The sequence below is a fragment of the Sinohyriopsis cumingii genome, chromosome 12 (genome assembly GCF_028554795.1).
Source record: "Sinohyriopsis cumingii isolate HCF-2022 chromosome 12, ASM2855479v2, whole genome shotgun sequence".
In the NCBI taxonomy this organism is placed as follows: domain Eukaryota; kingdom Metazoa; phylum Mollusca; class Bivalvia; order Unionida; family Unionidae; genus Sinohyriopsis; species Sinohyriopsis cumingii.
In genome coordinates, this window is record NC_142972.1 from 6081075 (window position 1) to 6095717 (window position 14643).

Here is a 14643-nt window from a genome sequence, read left to right on the forward strand (position 1 = left end):
CACAGGCCACATTTGGCATGCAGGCCTGTAGGTTGGCCACTCGGTTGTAGAGTAATAAGGGCTATAGAGTAAACCTCTAATCCCTGTGTCTGTCTGTCTGTCTGTCTGTCCAACCATCTATCTGTTTTTACTTCTGTTACCATTATCTTTTATATATATTTTACAGAACATAAAGTTGTATGTTTTAATATTTTATTTTCTTGTGCTTCATATTTACATGTAGAGTGAGAAAATGAAAAATTACTAGGCATCAAGATAGACAATATCACATACTGGAAAATGCAAGTTGATAAGGCCATTAAAATGTCAACTCATTGCTTTATCTTTTGAACAGAATGAAATCTTGTCTTCATCCAGAGCATATATCATACCACTTCTTGAACATTGTTGTTATGTCTGGGGTACCACATCTAGACTACTGTTGTTCTATCTGGGGTACCACATCTAGAATACTGTTGTTATATCTGGGGTACCACATCTAAAATAATGTTATATCTGGGGTACCACACCTAGAATATTGTTGTTATATGTGGGGTACCACACCTTGAATATTGTTGTTATATGTGGGGTACCACACCTTGAATATTGTTGTTATATCTGGGGTACCACACCTTGAATATTGTTGTTATATGTGGGGTACCACACCTAGAATATTGTTGTTATATGTGGGGTACCACACCTTGAATATTGTTGTTATATCTGGGGTACCACACCTTGAATATTGTTGTTATATGTGGGGTACCACACCTAGAATATTTTTGTTCTATCTGGGGTATCACACCTAGAATATTGTTGTTCTATCTGGGGCCCCACACCTTGAATATTGTTGTTATATCTTGGGTACCACACCTAGAATAATGTTGTTCTATCTGGGGTACCACACCTAGAATATTGTTGTTATATCTAGGGTACCACACCTTGAATATTTTTGTTCTATCTGGGGTACCACACCTACAATATTGTATCTGGGGTAATAGTGGTACAGAAAATCAGGAAAGATCTTTTTAAAACCCTAAAGTTGCTACCATTTCAAGAGAGAACTCGGATTCAAAAGGGTTTACTGGTCTATAAATCCTTTCATGGATTGTCACCTGATTATCTTAAATGTAGTTTTAAATTTGTGGAAAATGTGCATATGTATGAACTTAGATCCATCTCAACAATTTATATTTACTGAAACCAAATTAAAAGTTTTATAAGAATGGGTTTGCTTTTTCTTATTCAACATCGAAAGAAACAAGCGTTTGTGTGATTCAGCAATATTCTTCTTTAAACAGTTCTTTCTTGTTCTTACCAGTAATGTTTTTCAGTTTAATTTTGGGATGAATCATATATATATATATATATATATATATATATATATATATATATATATATATATATACTCTCATCCTTAATGTCTTGTACATATTTTATAGTAGTAATAGATAATTTTCTAGCTTATAATAGCATCATTATCTAAAGATACAACTTGTAAAAAAAATTTACAACATAAACCTACATTTGTGGAAGGCCTCATTAAAGTTTGGTCAATTGACCAAATGAGGTTCTTGTTTAAAATGAAGTATATATATTAGTATTATTTATTTTGAAGGCTTTATCTTCCAAAATTTCTGTGCAGTCAATTTTTACATTTTTTCTAACTTTCCCTTAAGTTGGCACCATATAGCCACTATTGTGCTGACATGCCATTAAATGCTACTACACCATGAGTTCTTCCATCCAGCGCTAATTAGTGCAAATAGTACCCCGGTATTTTTATGAAAAATTATGGTCATCACTTAAAGATGTGCATGTCAACAAATTACTTTGCTCCCTCCATTTTTTTCAAAGTAAATGTGTATGACACAATAATGTTAGCACAGTTAGTAATGTAGTTTATAATGGGTTAGCATGAAACTTGGTAAATATTAGGGTCATTACCTGAAGATGTACAAATCACTGCTTGTCCAGCTTCTAGTGTTAATAGTCATAGATCTTATGGAATGGCATATTGTCTGTCTTCTGTCTATTAGTTGTTGCTACCTTTCCAAGAACTGTTCTACACAAGGTCTAATTGATCCTAAATGATAATGGTACTACTTAGACTTCCAATATGGCTACAACACGGTGGCCAATTTTAAAATCTCGTTACTGCTACTCTTAACAGATTGTTATGTAACTGAAAGACTTCATATAATATATTGTTTGTTCTAAATTAAAATTGCACCAGTCTGACATCCTTAGCACCACCATGAAGATCTTGTTATTGCTAAATGCCTTGCCCACTACAAGGACAATCATATAGACATGAGATTTGCACCAAAAGACTTTTGATGGCATCTAGATGGTCCTAATGCTATATGCCTTGCCCACTACAAGGACAATCATATAGACATGAGATTTGCACCAAAAGACTTTTCATGGCATCTAGATGGTCCTAATGCTATATGCCTTGCCCACTACAAGGACAGTCATATAGACATGAGATTTGCACCAAAAGACTTTTCATGGCATCTAGATGGTCTTAATGCTATATGCCTTGCCCACTACAAGGACAATCATATAGACATGAGATTTGCACCAAAAGACTTTTGATGGCATCTAGATGGTCCTAATGCTATATGCCTTGCCCACTACAAGGACAATCATATAGACATAAGATTTGCACCAAAAGACTTTTGATGGCATCTAGATGGTCCTAATGCTATATGTCTTGCCCACTACAAGGACAATCATATAGACATGAGATTTGCACCAAAAATCTTTTCATGGCATCTAGATGGTCCTAAATGAAAATGGTGCCAATCTAACATTCACTACTGCAGCCATGATGAACATCCTGTGGGATGATGGTCTTATTAACATATCGTTCTCATCAGAGGATAACTTATAATGTCTAGATGGTCTTATTAACATAATGTTATTATTAGAGGATAACTTATAATGTCTAGATGGTCTTATTAACATATTGTTCTCATCAGAGGATAACTTATAATGTCTAGATGGTCTTATTAACATATCGTTCTCATCAGAGGATAACTTATAATGTCTAGATGATCTTATTAACATATCGTTCTCATCAGAGGATAACTTATAATGTCTAGATGGTCTTATTAACATATTGTTCTCATCAGAGGATAACTTATCATGTCTAGATGGTCTTATTAACATATTGTTCTCATCAGAGGATAACTTATAATGTCTAGATGGTCTTATTAACATATTGTTCTCATCAGAGGATAACTTATAATGTCTAGATGGTCTTATTAACATATCGTTCTCATCAGAGGATAACTTACAATGTCTAGATGGTCTTATTAACTTATCGTTCTCATCAGAGGATAACTTACAATGTCTAGATGGTCTTATTAACATATCGTTCTCATCAGAGGATAACTTATAATGTCTAGATGGTCTTATTAACATAATGTTATTATTAGAGGATAACTTATAATGTCTAGATGGTCTTATTAACATATCGTTCTCATCAGAGGATAATTTACAGTGTCTAGATGGACTTATTAACATAATGTTATTATCAGAGGATAACTTATAATTATAATGTCTAGATGGTCTTATTAACATAATGTTATTATTAGAGGATAACTTATAATGTCTAGATGGTCTTATTAACATATCGTTCTCATCAGAGGATAATTTACAGTGTCTAGATGGACTTATTAACATAATGTTATTATCAGAGGATAACTTATAATTATAATGTCTAGATGGTCTTATTAACATAATGTTATTATTAGAGGATAACTTATAATGTCTAGATGGTCTTATTAACATATCGTTCTCATCAGAGGATAATTTACAGTGTCTAGATGGACTTATTAACATAATGTTATTATCAGAGGATAACTTATAATTATAATGTCTAGATGGTCTTATTAACATAATGTTATTATTAGAGGATAACTTATAATGTCTAGATGGTCTTATTAACATAATGTTATTATTAGAGGATAACTTATAATATCTAGATGGTCTTATTAACATATTGTTCTCATCAGAGGATAACTTATAATGTCTAGATGGTCTTATTAACATAATGTTCTCATCAGAGGATAACTTACAATGTCTAGATGGTCTTATTAACATCGTTCTCATCAGAGGATAACTTATAATGTCTAGATGGTCTTATTAACATAATGTTATTATTAGAGGATAACTTATAATGTCTAGATGGTCTTATTAACATATTGTTCTCATCAGAGGATAACTTATAATGTCTAGATGATCTTATTAACATATCGTTCTCATCAGAGGATAATTTACAGTGTCTAGATGGACTTATTAACATAATGTTATTATCAGAGGATAACTTATAATTATAATGTCTAGATGGTCTTATTAACATAATGTTATTTTTAGAGGATAACTTATAATGTCTAGATGGTCTTATTAACATATCGTTCTCATCAGAGGATAACTTACAGTGTCTAGATGGACTTATTAACATAATGTTATTATCAGAGGATAACTTATAATTACAATGTCTAGATGGTCTTATTAACATAATGTTATTATTAGAGAATAACTTATAATGTCTAGATGGTCTTATTAACATATCGTTCTCATCAGAAGATAACTTATAATGTCTAGATGGTCTTATTAACATAATGTTATTATTAGAGGATAACTTATAATGTCTAGATGGTCTTATTAACATATCGTTCTCATCAGAGAATAACTTATAATGTCTAGATGGTCTTATTAACATATCGTTCTCATCAGAGGATAACTTATAATGTCTAGATGGTCTTATTAACATATCGTTCTCATCAGAGGATAACTTATAATGTCTAGATGGTCTTATTAACATATCGTTCTCATCAGATGATAACTTATAATGTCTAGATGGTCTTATTAACATAATGTTATTATTAGAGGATAACTTATAATATCTAGATGGTCTTGTTAACATATCGTTCTCATCAGAGGATAACTTATAATGTCTAGATGGTCTTATTAACATAATGTTATTATTAGAGGATAACTTATAATATCTAGATGGTCTTATTAACATATCGTTCTCATCAGAGGATAACTTATAATGTCTAGATGGTCTTATTAACATAATGTTATTATTAGAGGATAACTTATAATGTCTAGATTGTCTTATTAACATGTCGTTCTCATCAGAGGATAACTTATAATGTCTAGACAGTCTTATTAACATAATGTTATTATTAGAGGATAACTTATAATATCTAGATGGTCTTATTAACATATTGTTCTCATCAGAGGATAACTTATAATGTCTAGATGGTCTTATTAACATATCGTTCTCATCAGAGGATAACTTATAATGTCTAGATGGTCTTATTAACATAATGTTATTATTAGAGGATAACTTATAATGTCTAGATTGTCTTATTAACATATCGTTCTCATCAGAGGATAACTTACAATGTCTAGATGGTCTTATTAACATAATGTTATTATTAGAGGATAACTTATAATATCTAGATGGTCTTATTAACATATCGTTCTCATCAGAGGATAACTTAACAATGTCTAGATGGTCTTATTAACATAATGTTATTATTAGAGGATAACTTATAATGTCTAGATGGTCTTATTAACATATCGTTCTCATCAGAGGATAACTTATAATGTCTAGATGGTCTTATTAACATATCGTTCTCATCAGAGGATAACTTATAATGTCTAGATGGTCTTATTAACATAATGTTATTATTAGAGGATAACTTATAATGTCTAGATGGTCTTATTAACATATCGTTCTCATCAGAGGATAACTTATAATGTCTAGATGGTCTTATTAACATAATGTTATTATTAGAGGATAACTTATAATATCTAGATGGTCTTATTAACATATCGTTCTCATCAGAGGATAACTTATAATATCTAGATTGTCTTATTAACATATCATTCTCATCAGAGGATAACTTATAATGTCTAGATGGTCTTATTAACATATCGTTCTCATCAGAGGATAACTTATAATGTCTAGATTGTCTTATTAACATGTCGTTCTCATCAGAGGATAACTTATAATGTCTAGATGGTCTTATTAACATATCGTTCTCATCAGAGGATAACTTATAATGTCTAGATGGTCTTATTAACATAATGTTATTATTAGAGGATAACTTATAATGTCTAGATGGTCTTATTAACATATCGTTCTCATCAGAGGATAACTTATAATGTCTAGATTGTCTTATTAACATAATGTTATTATTAGAGGATAACTTATAATGTCTAGATGGTCTTATTAACATAATGTTATTATTAGAGGATAAGTTATAATGTCTAGATTGTCTTATTAACATGTCGTTCTCATCAGAAGATAACTTATAATGTCTAGATGGTCTTATTAACATAATGTTATTATTAGAGGATAACTTATAATATCTAGATGGTCTTATTAACATATCGTTCTCATCAGAGGATAACTTATAATGTCTAGATGGTCTTATTAACATAATGTTATTATTAGAGGATAACTTATAATGTCTAGATTGTCTTATTAACATGTCGTTCTCATCAGAGGATAACTTATAATGTCTAGATGGTCTTATTAACATATCGTTCTCATCAGAGGATAACTTATAATGTCTAGATTGTCTTATTAACATATCGTTCTCATCAGAGGATAACTTATAATATCTAGATGGTCTTATTAACATAATGTTATTATTAGAGGATAACTTATAATGTCTAGATGGTCTTATTAACATATCGTTCTCATCAGAGGATAACTTATAATGTCTAGATGGTCTTATTAACATATCGTTCTCATCAGAGGATAACTTATAATGTCTAGATGGTCTTATTAACATATTGTTCTCATCAGAGGATAACTTATAATGTCTAGATGATCTTATTAACATAATGTTCTCATCAGAGGATAACTTATAATGTCTAGATTGTCTTATTAACATATCGTTCTCATCAGAGGATAACTTATAATGTCTAGATGATCTTATTAACATAATGTTCTCATCAGAGGATAACTTATAATGTCTAGATTGTCTTATTAACATATCTTTCTCATCAGAGGATAACTTATAATGTCTAGATGGTCTTATTAACATAATATTATTATCAGAGGATAACTTATAATGTCTAGATGGTCTTATTAACATATCGTTCTCATCAGAGGATAACTTATAATGTCTAGATGGTCTTATTAACATATTGTTCTCATCAGAGGATAACTTATAATGTCTAGATGGTCTTTTTAACATATCGTTCTCATCAGAGGATAACTTATAATGTCTAGATGGTCTTATTAACATAATGTTATTATTAGAGGATAACTTATAATATCTAGATGGTCTTATTAACATATCGTTCTCATCAGAGGATAACTTGTAATGTCTAGATTGTCTTATTAACATATCGTTCTCATCAGAGGATAACTTATAATATCTAGATGGTCTTATTAACATAATGTTATTATTAGAGGATAACTTATAATGTCTAGATGGTCTTATTAACATATCGTTCTCATCAGAGGATAACTTATAATGTCTAGATGGTCTTATTAACATATCGTTCTCATCAGAGGATAACTTATAATGTCTAGATGGTCTTATTAACATATCGTTCTCATCAGAGGATAACTTATAATGTCTAGATGATCTTATTAACATAATGTTCTCATCAGAGGATAACTTATAATGTCTAGATTGTCTTATTAACATATCGTTCTCATCAGAGGATAACTTATGTCTAGATGATCTTATTAACATAATGTTCTCATCAGAGGATAACTTATAATGTCTAGATTGTCTTATTAACATATCGTTCTCATCAGAGGATAACTTATAATGTCTAGATGGTCTTATTAACATAATATTATTATCAGAGGATAACTTATAATGTCTAGATGGTCTTATTAACATATCGTTCTCATCAGAGGATAACTTATAATGTCTAGATGGTCTTATTAACATATTGTTCTCATCAGAGGATAACTTATAATGTCTAGATGGTCTTTTTAACATATCGTTCTCATCAGAGGATAACTTATAATGTCTAGATGGTCTTATTAACATAATGTTATTATTAGAGGATAACTTATAATATCTAGATGGTCTTATTAACATATCGTTCTCATCAGAGGATAACTTATAATGTCTAGATGGTCTTATTAACATAATGTTATTATTAGAGGATAACTTATAATATCTAGATGGTCTTATTAACATATCTTTCTCATCAGAGGATAGCTTATAATGTCTAGATGGTCTCATTAACATAATATTATTATCAGAGGATAACTTATAATGTCTAGATGGTCTTATTAACATATCGTTCTCATCAGAGGATAACTTATAATGTCTAGATGGTCTTATTAACATATTGTTCTCATCAGAGGATAACTTATAATGTCTAGATGGTCTTTTTAACATATCGTTCTCATCAGAGGATAACTTATAATGTCTAGATGGTCTTATTAACATAATGTTATTATTAGAGGATAACTTATAATATCTAGATGGTCTTATTAACATATTGTTCTCATCAGAGGATAACTTATAATGTCTAGATTGTCTTATTAACATATCGTTCTCATCAGAGGATAACTTATAATATCTAGATGGTCTTATTAACATAATGTTATTATTAGAGGATAACTTATAATGTCTAGATGGTCTTATTAACATATCGTTCTCATCAGAGGATAACTTATAATGTCTAGATGGTCTTATTAACATATCGTTCTCATCAGAGGATAACTTATAATGTCTAGATGGTCTTATTAACATATTGTTCTCATCAGAGGATAACTTATAATGTCTAGATGATCTTATTAACATAATGTTCTCATCAGAGGATAACTTATAATGTCTAGATTGTCTTATTAACATATCGTTCTCATCAGAGGATAACTTATGTCTAGATGATCTTATTAACATAATGTTCTCATCAGAGGATAACTTATAATGTCTAGATTGTCTTATTAACATATCGTTCTCATCAGAGGATAACTTATAATGTCTAGATGGTCTTATTAACATAATATTATTATCAGAGGGTAACTTATAATGTCTAGATGGTCTTATTAACATATCGTTCTCATCAGAGGATAACTTATAATGTCTAGATGGTCTTTTTAACATATCGTTCTCATCAGAGGATAACTTATAATGTCTAGATGGTCTTATTAACATAATGTTATTATTAGAGGATAACTTATAATATCTAGATGGTCTTATTAACATATCGTTCTCATCAGAGGATAACTTATAATGTCTAGATGGTCTTATTAACATAATGTTATTATTAGAGGATAACTTATAATATCTAGATGGTCTTATTAACATATCGTTCTCATCAGAGGATAACTTATAATGTCTAGATGGTCTTATTAACATAATGTTATTATTAGAGGATAACTTATAATGTCTAGATGGTCTTATTAACATATCGTTCTCATCAGAGGATAACTTATAATGTCTAGATGGTCTTATTAACATAATGTTCTCATCAGAGGATAACTTATAATGTCTAGATGGTCTTATTAACATAATGTTATTATTAGAGGATAACTTATAATGTCTAGATTGTCTTATTAACATGTCGTTCTCATCAGAGGATAACTTATAATGTCTAGATGGTCTTATTAACATATCGTTCTCATCAGATGATAACTTATAATGTCTAGATGGTCTTATTAACATAATGTTATTATTAGAGGATAACTTATGATATCTAGATGGTCTTATTAACATATTGTTCTCATCAGAGGATAACTTATAATGTCTAGATGGTCTTGTTAACATATTGTTCTCATCAGAGGATAACTTATAATGTCTATTTGGCCATAAATGAAAACGATGCTGACCTTACCTCCAACCTTATCCCCACTATTACAGTCAACATGGCCATTAAAATTTTTTTGAATAGATAGTCACATGGGTTTTACCAAAAATCTTATAAAAGCTATTTGATCTTTAATGGTGGTGATCAGTTGTGGCCATCTTAAAAATCTTGTTATCGCTGCAGCTTTTTAGAGGATGGTCGTATTGACATTGTGTTTTCACTAAAACACTTGTCACTATATGTAGTTGGCCCTAGATGAAAATAATGCCAACGTGACCTCTCAAAATTTGACAAGTCTGTCAGCGGCTACTTCTCCAAAATGGATGGCCATATGAACATTAAAATTCTTAACCTCTTTCCAGTATATTTCTGTCTTTATTTTAAAGTGAGGCAGATCGAACCTCCAAAATGACTGGTTGACCACCATCCTGAAAATATTTATATGGCTTCTTCCTCTGAACAGATGGTCTTAGTTGACATGGTATTTTTACTACGACTCTTATTAGATCAGTATGTAGCTGGTTATAAATGAAAATGTTGCTGATCTGACCTCCAAGAGGGCATGATTGTGGCCATCTTAAAAATTATACACTGCATGAATGGTGATATTTGTATGGTGTTTTAATTAAAGCACTTTCTGCACTTCAGAGGGCCTCATGGGAGAATAGTCCTTGACTAGTGAGTCACCCTCTATAAATAAAGCATTATTATTATTGTTATTATTAATTGGTTCTGAATGAGATCTGACCATTAATACATTCTGATAATTTTGTGAAAGAGTTTTTAAAACTTGACCTGTTGACCTTGAAGTAAAGTCAGAGACAATTGCTTGCATATTTACACTTCAATGAGTCAATGAAAATGGTGACTTGTAGATATTGACTGATTTTTGACTGGACTTAGTATTTAGTTACATTCAAGTCTGCAAGTTGATGACTGATTTTTGACTGGACTTTGTATTTAGTTACATTCAAGTCTGCAAGTTGATGACTGATTTTTGACTGGACTTTGTATTTAGTTACATTCAAGTCTGCAAGTTGATGACTGATTTTTGACTGGACTTTGTATTTAGTTACATTCAAGTCTGCAAGTTGATGACTGATTTTTGACTGGACTTTGTATTTAGTCACATTCAAGTCTGCACTCTGACAAAGATTTTAAGTTCAGAGGTTGTGACTCAGGTATTTATCAGTACTGGCTTATGAACATGATAACACAAACAAATTTGAATGGATTACATTAATTATGAGTTCAAGACCTAACCTTATTTACAAACTTAGAATGTTCTGGAAGTGAACTTGATTACAATTTGATGGAAGTTTCATTTAAAATTACCCTCATCCTGGGCATTTTATTGTCTTAGGTCAAATGAAGTTAGTATTCATTCCTGGATGAGGTGAACACTTATTCATTCCTGTTTTAAGTTTAGTCTGTGGAATCATGTACTTTTGTGTTAGATATAATTTATGAAGAATAATTTTTTACAATTATTAATTGGAATTACAAAGTGTTCATAAAGCACTACTTTGGGAATTGTGGATTTATTCAGAGTTATTCTTGATTATACTGTTGTGATAAAGTCATTCAGTCTATTGGTATGTCAGCACATTCAAGACTATTGGTACATCAGCACATTTAATATTGGAATTCATTCAGAACATTCTAAACTTTTGGATTTGTGGAAGAACATTTAGGATTATTTGGATTCAGTTGACAAAACTATAGGTTCCTATTAAATTTTCTCCTTGTTTCTTCGAGATATAAATTAATTGTTGGTTTCACTTCTCTCTGTTACTCAGTTTAAAAGTCTGTAGGGTTGTAACACAAGGAAGAAAATAAAATTGTTAGCAGATTTTGTATGTTGGAGTTTCTAAAGGATATTAGATCTATTTTCAGTACTCAGCAGTTAAACAGAAGAAACAATCTTATCTTGGATTCTTTTCAGCCATTCTTATTCATGTTTTGACCAAAATTAATAAGCATAAGTCGGTGTTAGGTAAAACATGGTAGATCTTCCAGTGCATTCTACTTTGCTTGCAGTTGGGTTATATGCAAGGAAACATAGTAAACATTTGTTGTGAATGGTGTTCACTGTTGTGATGGGGTTTTCAATTTCAGGTTCAAATCCAGTCCAAATTGGTCAGAGCTGGTTCTGTCTCTGGGCAATGCACTTTACTGCCATTGCCTGGACACAATATAGTCTGTAATGTGTTGATGTACTTGTAAACAATATGCAAACAAACAAACTTTCATTAAGGACACTGTCATTTGCAGATGGATTCCCAACAGCCCTCCATGTTGACATACAAAGGGGATCTAATCCTATCCATCTGCTTTGTAATCACTGCTGACAACAAAAAGGGCCAGCAAAATATGGACTCCAGCAAGGGCCAGTTACATGTCATGATAAAGGAGGCTCACAATCTCACTGCTGTCAAGTCCAATGGTTACTCTGACCCCTTCTGTAAAGGGTAAGTCCTGTCCTTAAGATTAACCTCTTTAAAACTGAGTGTCACTGCCTTCGAGGGATTCATGTTAATTTATACTTTTCCCCAGTCAGCTAACTGCTTACACATTAGAATTTGATTTTAATACCTGCTTTTTGAAGTATGCAACATATTGGTTTCATCGTTGACAGATTCTGATGTTACAGTAATTAAAATAAGTCAGTATATTGACAACTAATGAAATGGAAAGAGTTGCTTATCTTACAGTTCACTGCAAAAATTTTCTATTATCATCCAATAGCATTTTTAGTTTCCTTAAATAGATCATTATCTGTTGACCACTGATGACATTCACTGTAGTTATTAAGGATCACACTTAACAGGATGTTAATGTATCTCTGGTACATTTCATATTAAACCCCTTAGAGTTGGTCAGGGAACCAGACTAACATTACAGGACCTCAGAATGAGTTTTCATATTAAACTCAATGGAGTTGTCAGGGAACCAGACTAACATTACAGGACCTCAGAATATGGGTTTTCATATTAAACCCCTTAGAGTTGGTCAGGGTACCTGACTAACTTTACAATGCGTCAGATGCTTTTCATTTACCCATGTTGTTCGTATAAAATATTATCAGTAATAGTTCTGTGAATTAAAATGTTAACACCAGCAAAATGTATACTAGACTTTTCAAAACTTTTAACAGTGTATGATCTGCCATAATTTGGCTTACACAGGCTCACAGAGGTTTTTTGTTGAGAAAAAGATCTTGTGTATTTAATAGAAGTCTGTGACTTCAACACGTGCAAAAATTTGTATACTTGTTTGTTTTTTATTCTGTGGACAATTATTGACAGATACTTTTTCCCATGCTATTATTGTAATGACTTTACTGGGGATATACATGCGGCTAATGCAAGAACATGCACCCAACCAGACCTGTATTTTTTAAGTGTTTTCTGATTGTCTGGATGCTTAGCAGTGTGAAAATAAAATGTTTTTCAGAATGTTCAATACTCCATTTTAGAAGGGGTGATTGTTAAAGACACTTGTTTCACATTCCAATGTATTTGACATTTTATTATCCTTTGCAATATATGAGACAGATATAGTTTGAAGTAACTATTGGTGAATTCATCCAGGTATCTGCTGCCTGAGCGACACAGGAGCAGCAAACAGAAAACTCCTGTTGTGAAAAAGAACTGTAACCCAGTTTGGAATTACAAAATGGTCTTTGAGGACATGTCAAGGGCAGAGCTTGCTGAGAGATGTCTAGAGCTGACAATATGGGACCATGAAAAACTTGCCAGTAATGACTTCCTTGGCGGTGTTAGGCTTAATCTTGGAACAGGTAAGTATCTACTATAAGTGTAGCCAGTGGAAATGTGACACCCTTTGGGGAAATGTGACACCCTTGACAAAAATACATGGCTGAAATAAAGAATATGCCTTGCAGAGGCTTTCATTCTTTTTTCCCCCCTCTCTCTCTCTCATAACTTCTTTTTTGCTACTACAGTAGGTAGCTTCAGATTATATAGAAACTTGCTCATGTTTTTAATGGTATTCCAGGTAATTTTTCTATGCATATTTTTGACAAAATATTTTCATAAAATGTAACAATCATTTGTCTTCCGTAGTGAAAGTTGCCTCTAAGTAATCACATGTAATCCATTTGCACCATGTATATCCAGTCCTATCCAGTCCTATTAAGTCCTTTCCAGTCCTATCCAGATTTATTTTACAATCAGACATTTTAAACAGGGTTGATTTTGACATTTTTGTGTGTAGCTAAAATATTCACGAATTTTAAACCAAAATTTATTTCAATTGAATACATATATCACAATAGTATCATTTATTTTTATGTTGCTTTTCCCCAGTATCTCCTACTGATTCAAATGGAAGATTGCAGAAGTGTAGTATTTTTTCCTCTGAAGAAGTTAAATGAAATGATGTAAATCTCACAGCTTGAAAATCTTGTTATTGTTACACAATGGTTGTATCAAAATGGAGTTTTTACTAACAAGAGACTTGTTATTATGCCTAGTTGGTCCTATATACTTTTTACAGTCCTGAATGATACGAATGTGATCTCACAGCTTGGAATCATATGGACATAATGTTTACACTAGGGGACTTTTTACAGTCCTGAATGATACGAATGTGATCTCACAGCTTGGAAATCTTGCTATTGCTATTCATCCAGAATTGATGGTCATCTCAACATCAGGTTTCCACTAAAAGACTTTGTATGATATCTAGCTGATCATTGATGGTTTGTGGACTAGGTCACCAAGCTTAGTCCAGTTTGTGGACCAGGTCACCAAGCTTAGTCCAGTTTGTGGACCAGGTCACCAAGCTTAGTCCAGTTTGTGGACCAGGTCACCAAGCTTAGTC

The 14643-nt window shown here is 31.6% G+C and overlaps 1 protein-coding gene across 1 annotated transcript in view; it reads left to right on the forward strand.

The window, feature by feature from the left end:
• The window catches only part of LOC149785949 (uncharacterized), a 213286-nt gene that overhangs the window by 183861 nt on the left and 14782 nt on the right, over window positions 1-14643 (forward strand). Inside the window, exons 12-13 of the mRNA XM_089976201.1 lie at window positions 12070-12266; window positions 13389-13597. Of these exons, the coding sequence (XP_089832327.1) occupies window positions 12070-12266; window positions 13389-13597 (406 nt within the window). The remainder of the gene's footprint in view (window positions 1-12069; window positions 12267-13388; window positions 13598-14643) is intronic.